General features: G+C 41.5%; 1 protein-coding gene across 1 annotated transcript in view; it reads right to left on the reverse strand.

The window, feature by feature from the left end:
* The window catches only part of ANTXR2 (ANTXR cell adhesion molecule 2), a 177,783-nt gene extending 162,375 nt beyond the window's left edge, over positions 1-15,408 (reverse strand). Inside the window, exons 1-3 of the mRNA NM_001076826.1 lie at positions 15,100-15,408; positions 14,371-14,442; positions 12,188-12,259 (exon numbers count right to left, since the gene is read on the reverse strand). Of these exons, the coding sequence (NP_001070294.1) occupies positions 12,188-12,259; positions 14,371-14,442; positions 15,100-15,251 (296 nt within the window). The 5' untranslated portion in view covers positions 15,252-15,408. The remainder of the gene's footprint in view (positions 1-12,187; positions 12,260-14,370; positions 14,443-15,099) is intronic.
* Positions 15,409-17,583: the final 2,175 nt, after the last annotated feature.

Raw genomic sequence — 17,583 nt, forward strand, 5'->3', positions numbered from 1 at the left:
TTTATTTCTGAAAGCGATTCATCTTTGGAGTTTCATTATTACTTTCAGTATAAACTATGGTACAGAATCTCTAAATATGACCTCTATCAATTTCTTCCCACTCTATATGCACCCATTTTCCCATCAAAAGTTGGAATTTATCCCCCATCCTCTTGATTCTGGCCCAGCCCTGTTACTACCTGGCACTAGAACAAGGTAGACGTGATATTCTTAGACGTCCAACCCTTAAAAGAAATGGAGACACTGCTTCCTTCATCTCATAGTACTCGCTCTTGGACCCAGTCATCATGCCTTGAGAAGCCCAGGCCACAAGCCGAGGTCCCATGGAGGAAAACGTTATTCCAGTAAACAGCTCCATAACAGTAACCACCTTCTATGATTATAGCACCAGATAATATCATGTGGGACAGAGAAGCTTCCATTTGAGCCATCCATCACAGAATAGTGAGAGATAACAAAATCATTGCTTAAGCCACTAAATGTTGGGGTGGTTTTTCATGATCACTATGCCTGTTCCAGGACTAATTCTAAATGAGGCACAGGACTTTTCCCTTTATATACCCTTGGTAGCTAGCTGCCATACAAAAACTTTGATTACCCTGAAATCACCATGGTAGGAGGAGACTTAACCTAGCCATGAGTTGAAGTCATGTGTAGCAGAATGAAGACTCAGGTCAACAGTCCTAGCTGAGCTCCTAGACAACAGCCAGCACCAGCACGAACTTTCGAACAATGTGGGTGCGGTCATTTCAACCCTTCTAGCCATTCCAGCTTTCTAGCTGACAACAGGCAAAGCATAAGAACTGCCCATTCAATGCACAATATCATGAGAAATGACTAGTTGTATTTATATCACTAATTTTAGAGTAGTTTATTATGCAGCAATAGATATTCAAAAATTAAAGTTGTGACTAAAGTAAAAGGTAAATGACCTTGAAGAGATGGATAGTAAAGACTGGAAAGGCAGTGAGCAAATTGTTACTGGAGGCTCAGTTTCATGCTCATTCATATCTGTTGCATTCCATTGGTTAAAGTGAGCCATAGCCCCAGCCCACATTTTTTAAATTATATATTTAAATTAAAATACTTATATAAACATATGTAAATACATGTGTATATATAAATATATATAATATATAAATATGTGTGTACTTAAATACATATATAAATATATAAAAATACTTATACACACATATATTATACCTATTACATATATAATCATATTTGTCTCAGTGGTAAATCTGCCTGTCAATGCAGGAGATGCCAGAGAATAGGGTTCAACCCCTAGGTCGGGAAGATCCCCTGGAGGAGGACATGGAAACCCACTCCAGTATTCTCACTTGGAAAATTCCTTGGACAGACGAGCCTGACACGCTACAGTCCATGGGGTCACAAAGTGTCAGACACAACTGAGTGTGTGCACGTGCACACACGTATGCATATATGTTGTATGTATTCTGTGTTTCATTGGAGGTCACAAAGGAGCAACCTATCACAAAAACTAAAAGCCTCATACATCTATGCTACCAAATGCCAGTTTAGATAACCCTATAAGCATAAGTGTTATAGGTATGGAGGTAGAGGAACCAGAGATCAAACTGCCAACATCCACTGGATCATGGAAAAAGGAAGAGAGTTCCAAAAAACACCTACTTCTGCTTTATTAACTACACCAAAGGCTTTGACTGTGTGAACCACAACAAACTGTGGAAAATTCTTCAAGAGATGGGAATACCAGACCATCTGACCTCCCTCCTGAGAAATCTGTATGCAGATCAAGAAGCAACAGTTAGAACTGGAAATGGAACAACAGACTGGCTCCAGATTGGGAAAGGAGTACATCAAGCTGTATATTGTCACCCTGCTTATTTAACTTATATGCAGAGTACATCATGAAAAATGCCGGGCTGGATGAAGTACAAGCTGGAATCAAGATTGCCAGGAGAAATATCAATAACCTCAGATACACAGATGACACCACCCTTATGGAAGAAAGTGAAGAAGAACTAAAGAGTCTCTTGATTAAAGTGAAAGAGGAGAGTGAAAAAGCTGGCTTAAAACTCAACATTCAGAAAACTAAGATTATGCATCTGGTCCCATCACTTCATGGCAAATAGATGGGGAAACAATGGAAACAAGTGAGAGACTTTATTTTATTGGGCTCCAAAATCACTGCAGATAGTGACTGCAGCCATGAAATTAAAAGACGCTTGCTCCTTGGAAGAAAAGTTATGACCAACCTAGACAGCACATTAAAAAGCAGAGATATTACTTTGCTGACAAAGGTCTATCTAGTCAAAGCTATGGTTTTTCCAGTAGTCATGTATGGATGTGAGAGTTGGACTATAAAGAAAGCTGACCACAGAAGAATTGATGCTTTTGAACTGTGGTGTTGGAGAAGACTCTTCAGAGTCCCTTCGACTGCAAGGAGATCCAACCAGTCCATCCTAAAGGAAATCAGTCCTGAATATTCATTGGAAGGACGGATGCTGAAGCTGAAACTCCAATACTTTGGCCACCTGATGGGAAGAACTGACTCACTGGAAAAGACCGTGATGCTGGGAAAGATTGAAGGCAGGAGGAGAAGGGGATGACAAAGGATGATATGGTTGGATGGCATCACACACTCGATGGACATGAGTTTGAGCAAGCTCTTGGAGTTGATGATGAACAGGGAAGCCTGGCGTGCTGCAGCCCATGGGGTCATGAAGAGTCAGACTCGACTGAGTGACTGAACTGAACTGAACTGTACTTTATCCTTAAGAGATTATCAGCCAGGGATATGAAATGAACAAAACTGCAAACAAAATGTAGTAATACACAGAAACTTTATAAAGATTTCAATTCAGTTCAGTTGCTCAGTTGTGTCCGACTCTTTGCAACCCCATGGACCGCAGCATGCCAGGCCTCCCTGTCCATCACCAACTCCCAGAGTTTACCCAAACTCATGTCCCTTGAGTCAATGATGCCATCCAAGCATCTCATCCTCTGTTGTCCCCTTCTCCTCCTGCCCTCAATCTTTCCCAGCATCAGGGTCTTTTCCAATGAGTTAGCTCTTCGCATCAGGTGGCTGAAGTACAGTTACATAACATAATTAAATATTGCTCTTGGAAAATAAAACTTAGTAGACTGAGTAGAATATGAGACAAGACAATCTTCTCAAGATGTTATTCATGTCCATACAAAATTACTAATGATTTATAATCCACTTAGCACTGTACTTTACCTGAGCAATTACAAATAAAGCATTTAGCAAAATGTCTGATACATAGTAAGTGCTCAATAAACTTTACTACTTCTATCTCCTTCCATTAATAAACCACAATATTATATAATCAGTCTGACAAAATTAGAAAAATTACAGGAGGGAAAATCTGCTCACTCATTCAAATGTGGGACCATCCTAGCTATCTATTTAATTATGCCATTATATACTGTTACATGGCATACAGTGTGAAGAATAAACTGCAAAAAAAAAAAAATTGTTCCCTATTAGCTCAACTTAAAAGATTTTAAAGGGTTTCAAAAGAATGAAAGATGATTTTTCAGGCACGAACATTGCTAATACATTATCTTAGGAACTCATACTTTATATAAAAACTTGTTTACTTTTTATTTAACATGTCATGGTAAGGCCAATATATGTCAAGGTCTCTGTGGTACAGATTCCAGACCAATGAATCCAAAGTCAGAGTCCTAGATTCAAAAATATCTGCTTACAAAATGCCCCATACAATATGGGTTTGTGAAAATTCATCTCTAATTTAGTCTACACTTACCTAAGTGAGGTACCCAGATGACACCTAAAGTCTGTATCTGCTGTATCTTGTGTGTTTATACCCCATTTCCTCATTCAACACCTCCCTGGGCCATGAAAAAATGACCTCTGCATTTTACCACCTGAGTGTGCCAGGTGTGTCTTCCAGACATGAGTAACAATGCATTTCATTTTCTAGAACACATCCACAAAGCAAATATGGGACTTCACTGAAAACGGCTATTCCCACATCCACGACTGGAGTCTGAGTTGCTGCCATGCTCAGACCTCTCAGAATTAGCACAATGTGTGACCAGCACTGACTTTTCTCAACAGGAAAAATTACTTCCCTGTTAGAATCTAAACAAAAACAACTAGTCACTTCCTCTCACCACGTCACTGGTTTGTAAGAGCACAGAAGAAATTCAGAGGATGAATATATCTTTGAATTATGACAACTCTGACCAATTCTGGAAACCAGCTGGAGAAAGGGGAACAAAGATTCTGAGGCAGTGGAATGGTTAGGTGCTCATGCTCAAGAGCTATACACAGGGGTGAATTCTGGCTCTGACATAGCCATGTCACTTTGAGCAAAGTCACTTGACTTCAAGCTTCTGCTTGAATCTGGGCACATAACGGTGACGAGGCGGTACAGTGATAAGACCCAGATCTCATCTCAGCCTCAGCCTCCTTCCCACCTAGTCATTAATTAGGCCTCCTCATGCATTATGTGCACTTAATCATCCCAATATTACCCCAACACTTCTACACAGTAAGAATGATTAGCTCCTTATAACAGACAAGACAATTGGGTAGCAAGAGGTGAAATAACTTGTCCAAAGTTACACAGCTCGTATACAGCGCCTATGTTTTTCTGACCCAGAGTCCAGTCCTGATGTTTACATTTAACAAGCAACCTTCAGGATCTGCGCCCCTCCGCCAGGCTTCCCTTCTGGCTCAGCTGGTAAAGAATCCACCTGCAATGTGGGAGACCTGGGTTCGATCCCTGGATTGGAAAGATACCCTGGAGAAGGGAAAGGCTATTCATTCCGGTATTCTGGCCTGGAGAATTCCATGGATTATATAGTCCATGGGATCCCAAAGAGTTGGACATAACTAAGCAACTTTCATTTCATTTCACTTCAGCACTCCCCAGGTTAACAGCTGAATATGTTCTATTCCTATTCAGGAAATTAACACTGAATAGTCATTGGAAGGACTGTTGCTGAAACTGAAGCTCCAATGCTTTGGCCACCTGACATAAAGAGCCAACTCATTGGAAAAGGCTATGACACTAGGAAAAATCGAAGGCAAAAGGAGAAGCGGCAGCAGAGGACGAGATGGTTAGATAGCATCACTGATTCAATGGGTTTCCCTAGTAGTTCAGCTGGTAAAGAATCCACCTGCAATGCAGGAAACCCCAGTTCGATTCCTGGGTCAGGAAGTTCCCCTGGAGAAAGCATAGGCTACCCACTCCAGTATTTTTGAGCTTCCCTGGTGGCTCAGACCATAAAGAATCTGCCTGCAAGGCAGGAGACCTGTGTTCAATCCCTTGGTTGGGAAGATCCCCTGGAGGAGGGCATGGCAACCCACTCCAGTATTCTTTCCAGGAAAATCTCCATGGACAAAGAAGCCTGGCAGGCTACAGTTCATGGGGTCAAAAAGAGTCGGACATGACTGAGCGACCAAGCACAGCATACCACTAACTCAGTGGACATGAATTTGAGCAAACTCCAAGAGATGGTGGAGGACAGGAGAGCCTGGCGTGCTGCAGTCTATGGGTTCGCAAAGAGTCAGACAGGACTGAGTGATTGAACAACAACAATGCTCTACTCCTAATGTTTATACTTTCTAACTCCTGAGTTCCATTCTGATACCAAGAGAGTTGTCTCTGGCTACATAAGTCAGTCATATTTCCTTTAAACCTAAGCATTTGTTTTTTATAAATAGTATATTATTCAAATAAAATTGAATAACCTAAATGTATAGAAACTAAAACATGAAGGAGCCCCCACCTTGAATCTCACTAAAGGAACCCCCACCCTGAATCTCATTGCTAAGACAATATTGTTGTTAGCAATTTGTTGCTCATTTTCCAGACTTTTTTCCATGCATTCATTATCATACACACATACCATAAAAACCATTAAAATTTTTGTTTTTATCATCTTTAACAGAGTATTCTGCAACTTGCTTTTATCAACTAGTATATCTTAGACATATTTTCATAGCAATATATATAGATTTTCCAGTTCTTTGAATGACTGCATAGTATCCAATTCTATGTATATACTCTAATTTAATTACAGTATCATCAACTGATGAGCATTTAGATTTACTACCATTTTCACATTATGAACAATGCTTCAGGGTTTAATCTCACATATACCTATCTTTGCACACTGGTGCTACTATTTCAGTAGGGCATAGTCCTAAAAAGTAAAATTGCTGATAGAAGACTTCTAAACGTTTACAAATACTGGCAAATTTCCCTGCCTGCAAAATGAATGAACCAATTTATAAATTACCAACTATCTTATCACAAGTAAACTTTTAACTTGGATTCAAAGGAATTAAAAGAAATCCTTTCAAATAACAGAAATGTATATATTACTTACACTTTTTATATAAATTTAATCAAATAACTTATTTTTAATTTCCTAGACTAAGTTTGTCTACAGAATATTTTTTCCTAAGTAATTGATTATTATTCTCAGGTCAAACAATTATATGACTTTTTCAAGTTGGGGACAAGTATATCAAAAAGAGAGTTGGAAATGTTCGTAACTGATCTGTAACAATAGGAATGAAAAGATTAGCAAATATAAATCATGTTTTTATTATTTCTTAAGGAGAGAAAACATTTGATAGCAGTTAATAACTCAGGTTCTAGAGTCAGACCAACCCAATCGTTCATTCAACATATACTTCCTGAGCATCTACTATGTTTCAAGCTCTGTTATAGGTGTTAAGATTTGGAGGTGAAGGTAAACGAGACAAAGAAGACCCCTCTGCTCTCATGCAGTTTACATTAGGGTTATGGAGATAAAATAAATCGATTAATTATCAGAACAATTTCAAAAAGTGATAACCAAATAGAGAATTGTGAGACACTACTGGGAAGGTGGGGTAGGATTGCTTCACACCTGATACCAAGGCAAGGCCTCTCCGGGGAGGTGACGCATGGGATGAGGCCAGGCAAGACATGGGGAAGACAAAGGGCAAAACTGCTAGTATAGAAACACACTCGGCCCGTTCAGGGAAGGGAAAGGTGGCGAGTGGGCGAGCCTGGGGCATGCAGTGTTAGGACAGGATTGGGTGAGCAGTCAGGTAGGGCTTTTAGGCCACTGGGAAATGCTTTCTACTCTAAGCCATCAGATTGTCTTAAGAGCAAGAGTGGCATGATCTATTCTACATTTCAAGAGACCATTCTGGCTAATATACTCCTCATCACTGATTAACTGTGTGTCCTTGGACAAGCTACATTTCCTTTCTCAGCTTCAGTTTCCTCATTTATAAACTTGAGATAATAGTATCTATGACATGGAGTTGATATAAGGGTTAAATAATGAATGGAAAGCATTTTGCACAGTATCTAGCACATAAAAATGTTCACTAAATGTTTCCAACTAAATCGCTTTTACCTCATTAAGATTACACTGAACAGAACTAAGCATAATTCACTATCACCAATTATTCAACACAATAACTAAAAATATCCTTTTAAATGAGTCTTGATTCAAATTCTCTAACACCGAGAGGCTGGATATTTCCATACTGAGTCAACACTCAGCACTTTCCTCTTACTGGATCCTATAATACAGCCCTGAGTTATATGTGTTTGTATACACTCCTCACTATCACACACAAGATTATCCATCCTTGTGTTACCTCCAGAGCACATAATGCTCAAAACATGGTATACAGGGTAGCCAGAGCAGGATGGTGGGTAGGTGAGTGGAGGGATTACCAGATAGGGAGGATAAAAGAGAAGACTCTTGAGAGTCCCTTGGACTCCAAGAAGATCAAACCAGTCAATTCTACAGGAAATCAAGCCTGAATATTCATTGGAAGGACTGATGCTAAAGCTGAAGCTCCAATACTTTGGCCACACGATGCAAAGAGCCAATTCATTGGAAAAGATTCTGATGGAAAAGACTGAAGGCAAAAGGAGAAGCAGGCAGCAGAATATGAGATGGTTAGATAACACCTCCAACTCAATGGACACGAATCTGAGCCGGAGACAGTGGAAGACAGAAGAAGCTGGCATGCTACAGTTCATGGGGTCGCAAAGAGTCAGACAGGACGCAGCAACTTAACAACAACAATGAAAATAAAATAAAATAAAAATCATGAGGGCAAAAGAAGAGAATGTTTCAAATTGAAATATTCAAAATAATAACGTTTTAGGACTTTCCTGGTGGTCCAGGAAAGTCTGCCTGGACCTGCCAATGCAGGGGACAGAGGTTTGATCCCTCATCCAGGCAGATTCCACACGCCACAGGGCAACTAAGCCCATGTGTCACAACTACTGAAGCCTGTGGGCTCTAGGGCCCATGCTCCACAATGAGAGAAGCCACTACAATGAGAAGCCCTCACACAGTGACTAGAGAGTAGCCCCACTCACCTTAACTAGAGAAAGCCCACGTGCAGCGACGAAAACCCAGTGCAGCCAATAAATACATTTTTTAAAAAATAATGGTTTTAAATCATGAGCATATAAAATGGATAACTGATCATTTCTTGCCATGTTTATTATTCTGTTTATGCATTTACATAGTACCAGACTTCATGATGAAACCCTAACAGAAGACACAGTCCAACTGTAAGGACTTACTGCCTTCTAATCTTGCTTCCTCTCTACTGAAGATATTTAGCAACACTTTGAAACACGAAAGAGGTACTTCTCATATTTACCAAGCTGCAGAAGAATTATGAGAAATAGAAACAAAATTGTGAAACCTGATGTATTTGACCTTTGCTTTTCCTATGCGCTCAGACCTTTAAGTGTGACATCAAGAAAATTCATGCGTAGAATTCCCCTTTCTAGACTTTGAAACAAGGATCCCCAATAGCTGTGGCAACATTCGTTCAGTGATCTTGCATCTAAATATGTGAATGATTTCTACACACTTAAAAGGCAGGAATAGAGATGCAGATGTAGAAAATGGACATGTGGACATGGAGAGAGTGGGTTGAATTGAGAGATTAGGCTTGACATAAACATATCACCCATGTGTAAAATAGATAGCTGGTGGGAAGCTGCTGTATAGTATATGGAGCTCAGCTCGATACTCTGTGGTGACCTAGAGGGGTGAGATGCTGGGGCAGGAGGTGGGTGGAAGGAGGGGAGGAGGGGGAAGGGGTTGCAAGGAAAGGGAGGTCCAAGAGGGAGGGGTTATATGCATACATATAGCTCACTCACTTTGTTGTACAGCAGAAACATACAACACTGTAAAGCAAGAATACCCCAATTGTTTTTTAAAAAAGGGGGGGTATAATGAATGAAAAGTGACCTTATATCCAAATATAGAGGACCATAGAAATTTGAAAAGTTACTAATTAAATAAAATTGGTAAAAGAACAACTAGGTTCAGAATTTAATCCTTTAATGGAAACTGTTCTGTAATATACAAAATACTTTTGTATGCATTGTCTTATTTTTGATCCCCACAAATCTCTTAAGGAAACACAGTTAAAAAAAAGAAAGAAAGAAAGAAAGAAGGAAAACACAGTAGATTATGCCTGCAGTTTATAGACATAAATACTGACAGAATGAGAAGATGATTTATCCCATCTCTAACCAATAAGTAGCAAAACTGGAACTCTAACCCAGGCCTTGTTAGTGTACATTCTGCTACCCCAAACTAATGCAATTTGGCAAACAGGGAAATTTGTTAAAACTAAATTTATTTCTATTTAAAAAGAGAAAGAAGAGCCAACTATGTTTTAAGTTGCAAATAGCATTATACTAAAATTCCTCCTGAACTATTATAAATCCTTTCAAGCAGTACAATAATCCCTTTATATAAGGATAATGCCTCCCCATGATTAAAATACTGCACACTGCCTAACTGCAGATACTAACAACAACAAAGCTCTCTTCTCTTGATACATATATGCCAGACTCTGTCCTACATTGTCCACACACACTGACTTCAATTTTTACAGCAGTCTTATGAGGTAGGTATTATTATTATGACCATCATCATCATCATTATTCAGATGGAAAAAAGTGAAGCATAAAGAGGTTGTCACTTGTCTGTGACCATTTGGCTAGGAAATTGGTTCAGCAACTTTCAGCTGCAATATTATGCTGCCTCTGGAAACAGAAGCCTCTTTATCCCAACCTCTGCCTTATCAGATTCAACCAATGATAACAGAAAATCTTTAGTGAGATTCAGTTTAGTTCATTCTCTCAGTCCTGTCCAACTCTTTGTGACCCCATGAACAGCAGCACGCCAGGCTTTAACCTGTCCATCACCAACTCCTGGGTTAAAATTGTGTTAGTGAGGTTGTGTACAATAATATAAATTTACTATTATTATAGTGTATAGTAATAGTAAAAATTGTGTTAGTGAGATTAACACAATTTAAACCCTTTCCATGCCTGCTGATGCAATACCAATCTTGCTGACCTGTGATTACAGTTTATCAAAGTGCTGGAGAACTCACATATAAAGTACCTAACAGAGAACCTAGCACAAAGTAGGCAGTTAACAATTACTGAGAGTCTATAGTGTGTCTGGCAATATTCTAAATGCTTTTCTCTACATATGCACTCCACAAATGTTAGCATGGTTCTCTTTTTGTGCTACATGCTATGTATATGCTCAATTGCTCAGTCGTGTCCAGTTCTTTGCGACCCCATGAACTGTAGCCCCCCAGGCTCCTCTGTCCATGGGACTTCCCAGGCAAGAATACAGGAGTGGGTTGCCATTTCCTCTCCCAGGGGATCTTCCCAATCCAGGATCAAACCTGCAGCTCCTGCATTGGCAGGTGGATTCTTTACCACTGAGTGACCTGGGGTGAATCAAAAGCTGTTTCTTTGGAAATTAAGCTAGGCAATGGAAAAAATTCTTTTCATGAAGGCAAGGACTGTTATATCAATGGGAATAAACAGCTGTTGTATTTGGGTTGTTAGGGACTACTGTTGCCCCGGCCTTTGATGAGACCCAGATGCACATGAGAAAGTATGAAACGAAGTATCAGAGAGGAGACTGAGGTCATAAGCTGGACTCCCCACCTACAGAGAGATTTCCTCTCCAGGAAAAGTAAAACTTAAAGCACAAATATGTTAGAAGTTTGATGGATTTTCCAAATCAATTCTGGGAATTTTAAATAAGTTACCTCTGTAAGCTCTTTTAAAAATTATGTGTTCTCGACATTTTTAAAGTAAAAAAAAAATACTTTATTTAAAGGAACTATAAACACAAAACTTCTCAGAAATCCACATATTACACAGAACAAGGTACAACAGCCTTCTTTGCTGAAACTACAGTTTGGAGAAATTGGATTTCACAATAAAACTAACCCACTCATTTATTCAAGAATTGATTAAGAACTACCTTGTGTACTTCATGTTAAATGAAGTAGAAAATCTCCCTTCCCACTATGGAAAGTACCACTCTTTAAAATGTCAATGACTACTTATTTTTTAACTTTTTATTCTATGATGGAGTATAGCTGATTAACCATGTTGTGATAGCTTCAGATGGAAAACAAAGGGACTCAGCCATACATATACATGTATCCATTCTTCCCCAATCTCCCCTCCCATGCAGGCTGCCACCTAACATCAATGACTACTTCTAACTTGCCACAATGATTAGTTCAAACGACACCAAAATGGTCATATAAAGTATTATGACATTGATTTGGGGGAAATTTATATATATATATATATATATATGAAATTAAATTCAAATTCATAAATATATATATTTATGAAATTAAAAGCGAGTTCTTTCATAAAGGTAAACCTATTCTGCATCAGTGGACCTCAGAGTAAGTCTGAAGATGCAGGATGTCTGCTCCATCTAGTAAATTATCCAAATAGATCCATATCTTTCTCCTCCTTAATGTTCTTCAAATTCCTAGTTGATTAATATATTACATCGAAACAAGAAAGATGTAGAACTACTTACAGTAACAGAGAGGGGGAAAGGTGGGAGGCAGTAAACACACAACTAAGGCGGAGATCTGGGTCTCATTGTACATTCCACAGCAATGTGAATGATATTGATTTTCAGATTAGCTACTCTTTTTTATTATTCATACCTCCTTTTCCCTCTATTAGTGAAGAGAACTAAACTGTCTGCGTACTTGCTTGATTCCACTGAGAGGCCTGAATCACCACTTGGAAATATCCATCATTCCTTTAAGATTAGTCTCTACTAAAAGCCTGCAGCAAAGTGATAATGCACTAACCTGTCTCCGGTTAATGGCAAAATAATGGTGGCTTGAGAAGAAAACACAATGAAAGATAATCTCATTTGAGGGCTGCAAAACAAGAAAAGAGGCAGTTAAAACATTTTTAAAAGAAATATTGATATAATACAGATGTATAGCTAGGGAATCTCATTTAAAATCAGTCTCACTGAACAGTCCAGTCTTCTTTTAAATGGAACCCCTAAGTAGATACATGAACTCTGCTCAACATTACCATTATCACATAAGTCATTCTGGATTTAGTCAGTGCTGCTCAGCACTCAGGCACTCCTCTCTGACCCACAGGGCCACTTTAGGAACAAATTACCTAGAAAGATAAATCCCAGGCCAGTGGAAAGTTTTCTTTCTTTCTTTTTTTTTTTTTTTTTTGTAGAAAGCTCTTTCTTTGGCCTTCTACCTCATCTTCTTCAAGGAGGCCAATCCCTTCAGAATGATTATCATAGCAAGTTTAGGGCTGGAGACAAGCAGGTTTGATTTAATTACCACAACTATGAGAGGAGTTCATACAAGTTATCCTGAGGTAGGATTACTTAAGGAGTGTCAAGGACAATGTGAAAGAGAAGAACAAATCACATTTTGATTAGACATGCTCAGTTCTCTAAGTCTTTAGCATCATACTTCCGACTGGCAACAACTGCCCTAGTTAGCTACACCTTTTAAGCTCTAAGCCTTGATCTCACAGAATGATTCCTGTTTCAAAGACACCCTATGCAATGTTTCTTAAGATCTGAACCTGAGGCTGTAACACTCAGCTCTATAAACTGAAGAGCAGAATGATGCCCAAGGGTTACACATATTTGAAAAGTCATTCACTTCAGTAGTCACCCTTTACTCATTTCCTACAATATATTATGGGTTAGCAACTGAACAACTAAACTTGTGCCAGAAAACTGTTTACTATAGAATTCCAATTTGTAAACCAGACCAAATAAGAGCCCTACTTCTTGGAAATCTACTGAAATGACCCACTGCGTTTGATCAAAATCTATGAGACACTCTGCACACTCTTGGATTAAATCAGAAAATTTATCAACAACTCTCTCTCCTGCCTTTGACACTTAACGATATAGAGCCTCATTTACTTTTCTTTCCTAGACAAGCTTACCTTAGACCCTGTCCAGAAATGAGTGTTATACTTGGCTTCTTAAACAGGAGACTGATGACTGAACATGGACAAGCATACATTTTTATAGGGATAAGCTTACTGCTGCCAATAACTGAAAGCAAGGATTTCCTAGGCCTCTACAGATTGTTTGAAGTTACTTGCAACATGACTTTCAAAATGTTTTGATCATCCAAGCCTGTTTTAAAGAAAACATTTGGGCTAACATGACTGAAAGAAGCAATATTTAATGATACAGCTCCTTTTCATGTCCTTTCCATTATCTTGATAAACTTGCATTTCCTCATTGCATTTTTTCTTCTTTAAAAAGAAAAAAAAAAAAAGAGGAGGAGGAAAAAAGCCTCAAAAGCCTAGTGTCCTAGGGTCACTTTTAAATAAGAAAGCCACTAATTTCTGGTTACCTCTAAATAAGAGAGTAAGCTGGCTATCATAGCAGTTATGCTTTTTATAGGAGACAAACCAATCTTTCCTAGTAAGGCTTATTGCATATATAGAACAGTTAAATTTTAAACCAGCCACACACCCACACATTGTGTAAACACAAGTCATTTCTTTAAAGGCACACACACACAAGTGCCTTTTCTGGTAGTGGGTTATTAACACATGCTCATTTGAAGTTTACCAACACTTTTTTTTCTTAATGAGGACCTCAATAATGCTAAGAATTGTGTGGAATGGCAAATATATTATGGGTATTATTAGCATAAACTTTTAAAGTGATAAATTTTGAGAAAGCATAAGTGAAATTCAAAACAGATGAAAACTCAGAAAGGAAAAGACATTTGGAATCATGTCTGAAGATACTTCCCCAGAGCCTGAGCCAAGTTTCTGGGATCCAGATGAAATAAGGCCTCAACAACTGAAGGGCTGTCCTAATAACAGCATGTGTGTGATAAGACCTTGAGGCACTTAAAAATCAACACTTCAGTAAAGGCTTTCCTTGCAAATGGTTTCCAAAAAAGGATACCCCATCTAGCCTTTGGTCTACTTGCCTCCAACTCAAAGTCCCCTGCTTAGGAAAGAAAAGTAGGAGAAATACCTTACAAATCTCTCTGTAAGTTGCTGGACAAAATTGTAAATTTCAATCCAGTTATTTGCCACACTCCCAGACCTGAAAAAGAAAATTGAACGAATCAGAAAAACAACACATTTACAGGGGTGTAAGCTGACCTCTTCTTCAAGCCAAGTTAACAGTATTAGCAACTGAAAGGTAGGTGCTACAAGAACCTAGGAAGTCTACCCATCTTCAAGGATCACCTGCCTGCTAATTGTCTGGAGTAAGATCCCAGCTCTTCAAATAAACACAGCCTTCCTTAGAAGGAAATGCAATCCACAGTTGAGTACGTTAACTTTAGACTGCCAAGCTACAATGAAAGTGCTGTGCTCAGGGTAAAACCCGGCAAACTTTAGCCAGCGTGAGGCGTTGAGGACTGGGGGACTCAGAAGGAGTCTTATGTGGGTCCCAGGGTCGCAGAAGGTTACCCCAAGTGACCGCACTCCCATTTCCTAAGAAACCCCGCCACTGGCCAGCAGTGACTGCCCATCTCCCTAGAGAGCCTAGCAGCTCGGGGCTCCTCCTATCACCCCGCAGCCCGCACAGATCCGAAAGCGCTCGCCTTTCGGACAGAGATAGCAACAGGGCGCCCATCACCGGAGTTACCCCTCACCCCTCCCCAGGTCACACAGACATCTCAGCCTCCCCCCACCACAGCTCACCACCCAGGGCCACTCTCCCCAGGAGACCCTGGATCCCTTTTCCCGCACTCACTTGTCTAAGACGAAGTAGAGATCAAAGGCTCCGTGGCAGGAGGGCTGCTCCTGGGCGCTCAGCAGCCCCCCGGGACCGCTGAGAGCGAGCAGCCACAGCCCAGGGACCAGCCAGCGCCCGGGACAGCGGGCCGGGGAGAGCCCCGCCACCATCCTGCGGCCGGGGGTCTGCGGCTCCCTCCTGCTCGCAGCCCCCCTCGGCTCGGCTAGACTCCACTCGGGGGCGACGCTAGGGTGGTGGGAGTGACCAGGGACGCACCCTGAGGTGGAGGTTAGCGAGTCCCTTAGGGCGCCGGCGCCTGGGTCAGAGGGACCCACTGACTGACAGAGGGAGGGAGACAGGGAAGGAGGGAGGTCCTAGGAGGACAAAGGGAGACTCCGCCGCCGCCGCAGCTGCCGCCGGAACTCTTGACGAATCCCCGTGGAAGAGCGATCCGGCCCTCCCCCTCCCGATTCCGGAGAGTTCCTGCAGATGACCGGGGCCCGCGGCGACTGCTCGCAGGAGAAGTTCCTCCGCCGCCTTGGGTCGAGCCTCCAGCCTCCGCTACGGAGCTCGGGTCCTCCAGGAGGGCCGCCCGGGACGCGGCCGCCGCCGCGTACACTTAAAAACGGAGGACCGCTCGGTTCGGGTTCCCCGCCTCCGCCGGGCACTGCAAACTTTTCTTCCTCGTACTAGGCTCTGGCACCGCGCGGCGGCCGGGCGGTCCTCTTTAGGGGAGGAGGCCGGGCGGCTCCGGAGAAGCCACTCGCAGCCAAGGCCAGAACCGCAATCCGGCCGGGTCTCCGCGGTGGCAGTGTGCGCCCGAGGGCGGGGCCTGAGCCGAGCCACACACGCACACTTGTGGGTTCGTGCCGAGCCGAGATGACTAAGGCTTGCCAGCTTTTGGAAAGGAGAGAAGTAGTTTAGAAAAACAGATGTCCTCTAGAAACTAAACAACCCCCCTTCCTGTACCCTGCAGACTCGGCCTGCGCAGCAGCTGTGCAGAGCAGCCCGTGGCGAGGTTGGGAGACTGAGGTCTAGCGGTCTCGAGAAAGGGCATGACCCCCTCTCTCTGCCTCACCCCCATTATCACAAGCGCACTTGCTGCTCTGGTATCTAAAGAAGGCAACTTCCTCTTTTTTTTTTTTTTTAAATAAACCTACTTCATTGTTTCATCTCACAGACTAGAAACTTCTCTGTGTGGGGTGTTGGGGGGAGTAAGGGTGGGAAACTCTTCAGGAGTGAACAGTTGTACCTCAAAACATTGCATCCCACTGACATTGATCTCAAGCTCCAGATATTAAGAATTTCATCTCGGAGCAAACTTGCACAGGAGCGAGAGTTTGCATGCATTTTGGATTCTCTGCTTACCCATTCTGCACTCAACCTCTCCTCTCTGCCCCCACCGCAACCTGCCTTCCCCCGGTGGAAACTGGCTTTTAGAGACTAACCATCTGACCGGTATGTTAGTCGCTCAGCCGTGTCCACCTCTTTGTGACCCCATGAACTGTACCACCTCAGGCTCCTTTGTCCATGGGATTTCCCAGGCAAGAATACTGGAGTGGGTTGCCATTTCCTCCTCCAGGGAATCTTCCCCACCCTGGATTGAACCCTCCTCTCCTGAGTTTTCAGTATTGGCAGGCGGATTCTTTACCACTGAGCCAACAGGGAATCCCACTGGTATACACACCAGTGATTGAGAGTAACATTCAGTGTCACCTCCTCTTCATTTGAATCAAGTCAAGGCTTTATGATAAAAAGTTCATATAGTACTACATTACATGTTGTCTCAGCAGTTTGAATAGTTGTGGTGCACATTTAACTTTTCGTTTACATTGTCTTTGACTACAACCAGATTTGCAAGCTGTTTGAAGACTGAAATCTATCACCTTAGTATCTACTTTAGGTAAAAAATCTGCCTGCCCATGCAAGAAACTCAGTTCAGTCTCTCGGTCGGGAAGGCCCCTGGAGAAGGAAATAGCAACCCACTTCAGTATTCTTGCCTGGGAAATTCCATGGACAGAGAAGCCTGGCAGGCTATAAATCCATGTTGCAAAAGAGTGGGACGCAACTTAGCGCCTAAAACAACGACAATATGCCTCGCACTGTTCTAGGACCTAGAGTTAAAGCTCAGAATAAGACGACAAGCCCCAGTTTCCATGAAGCTTGCAGTCTGGATGAGGAGGAAAAGCAGGCAGAAATACATAAGTAAATGTCTATATAGAAGGTAGCTCACAGAGATTTAAAATACGGTCATATGATAGAGAAAGACCAACTAAATGACTAACAAGAAGGTAGCCATTCCAAGAGCTAGAGGAGGAAACATTTCCCGTGACTGCAACTTTCCAGAAGTATTAGCTTAGCACATTCAAGAAACAGAAAGAAAAACAGTGTAACTGGAGTTTTATGAGAAAGAGGAAGAGAGCCAGACAGGGGCTAGCTAGTATATGTTTCATAAACTGTGGTAAAGAATTCAAATATTTTATATTGTGCGACTAAAGCCCA

Source organism: Bos taurus, chromosome 6 (genome assembly GCF_002263795.3).
Source record: "Bos taurus isolate L1 Dominette 01449 registration number 42190680 breed Hereford chromosome 6, ARS-UCD2.0, whole genome shotgun sequence".
In the NCBI taxonomy this organism is placed as follows: Eukaryota; Metazoa; Chordata; class Mammalia; order Artiodactyla; family Bovidae; genus Bos; species Bos taurus.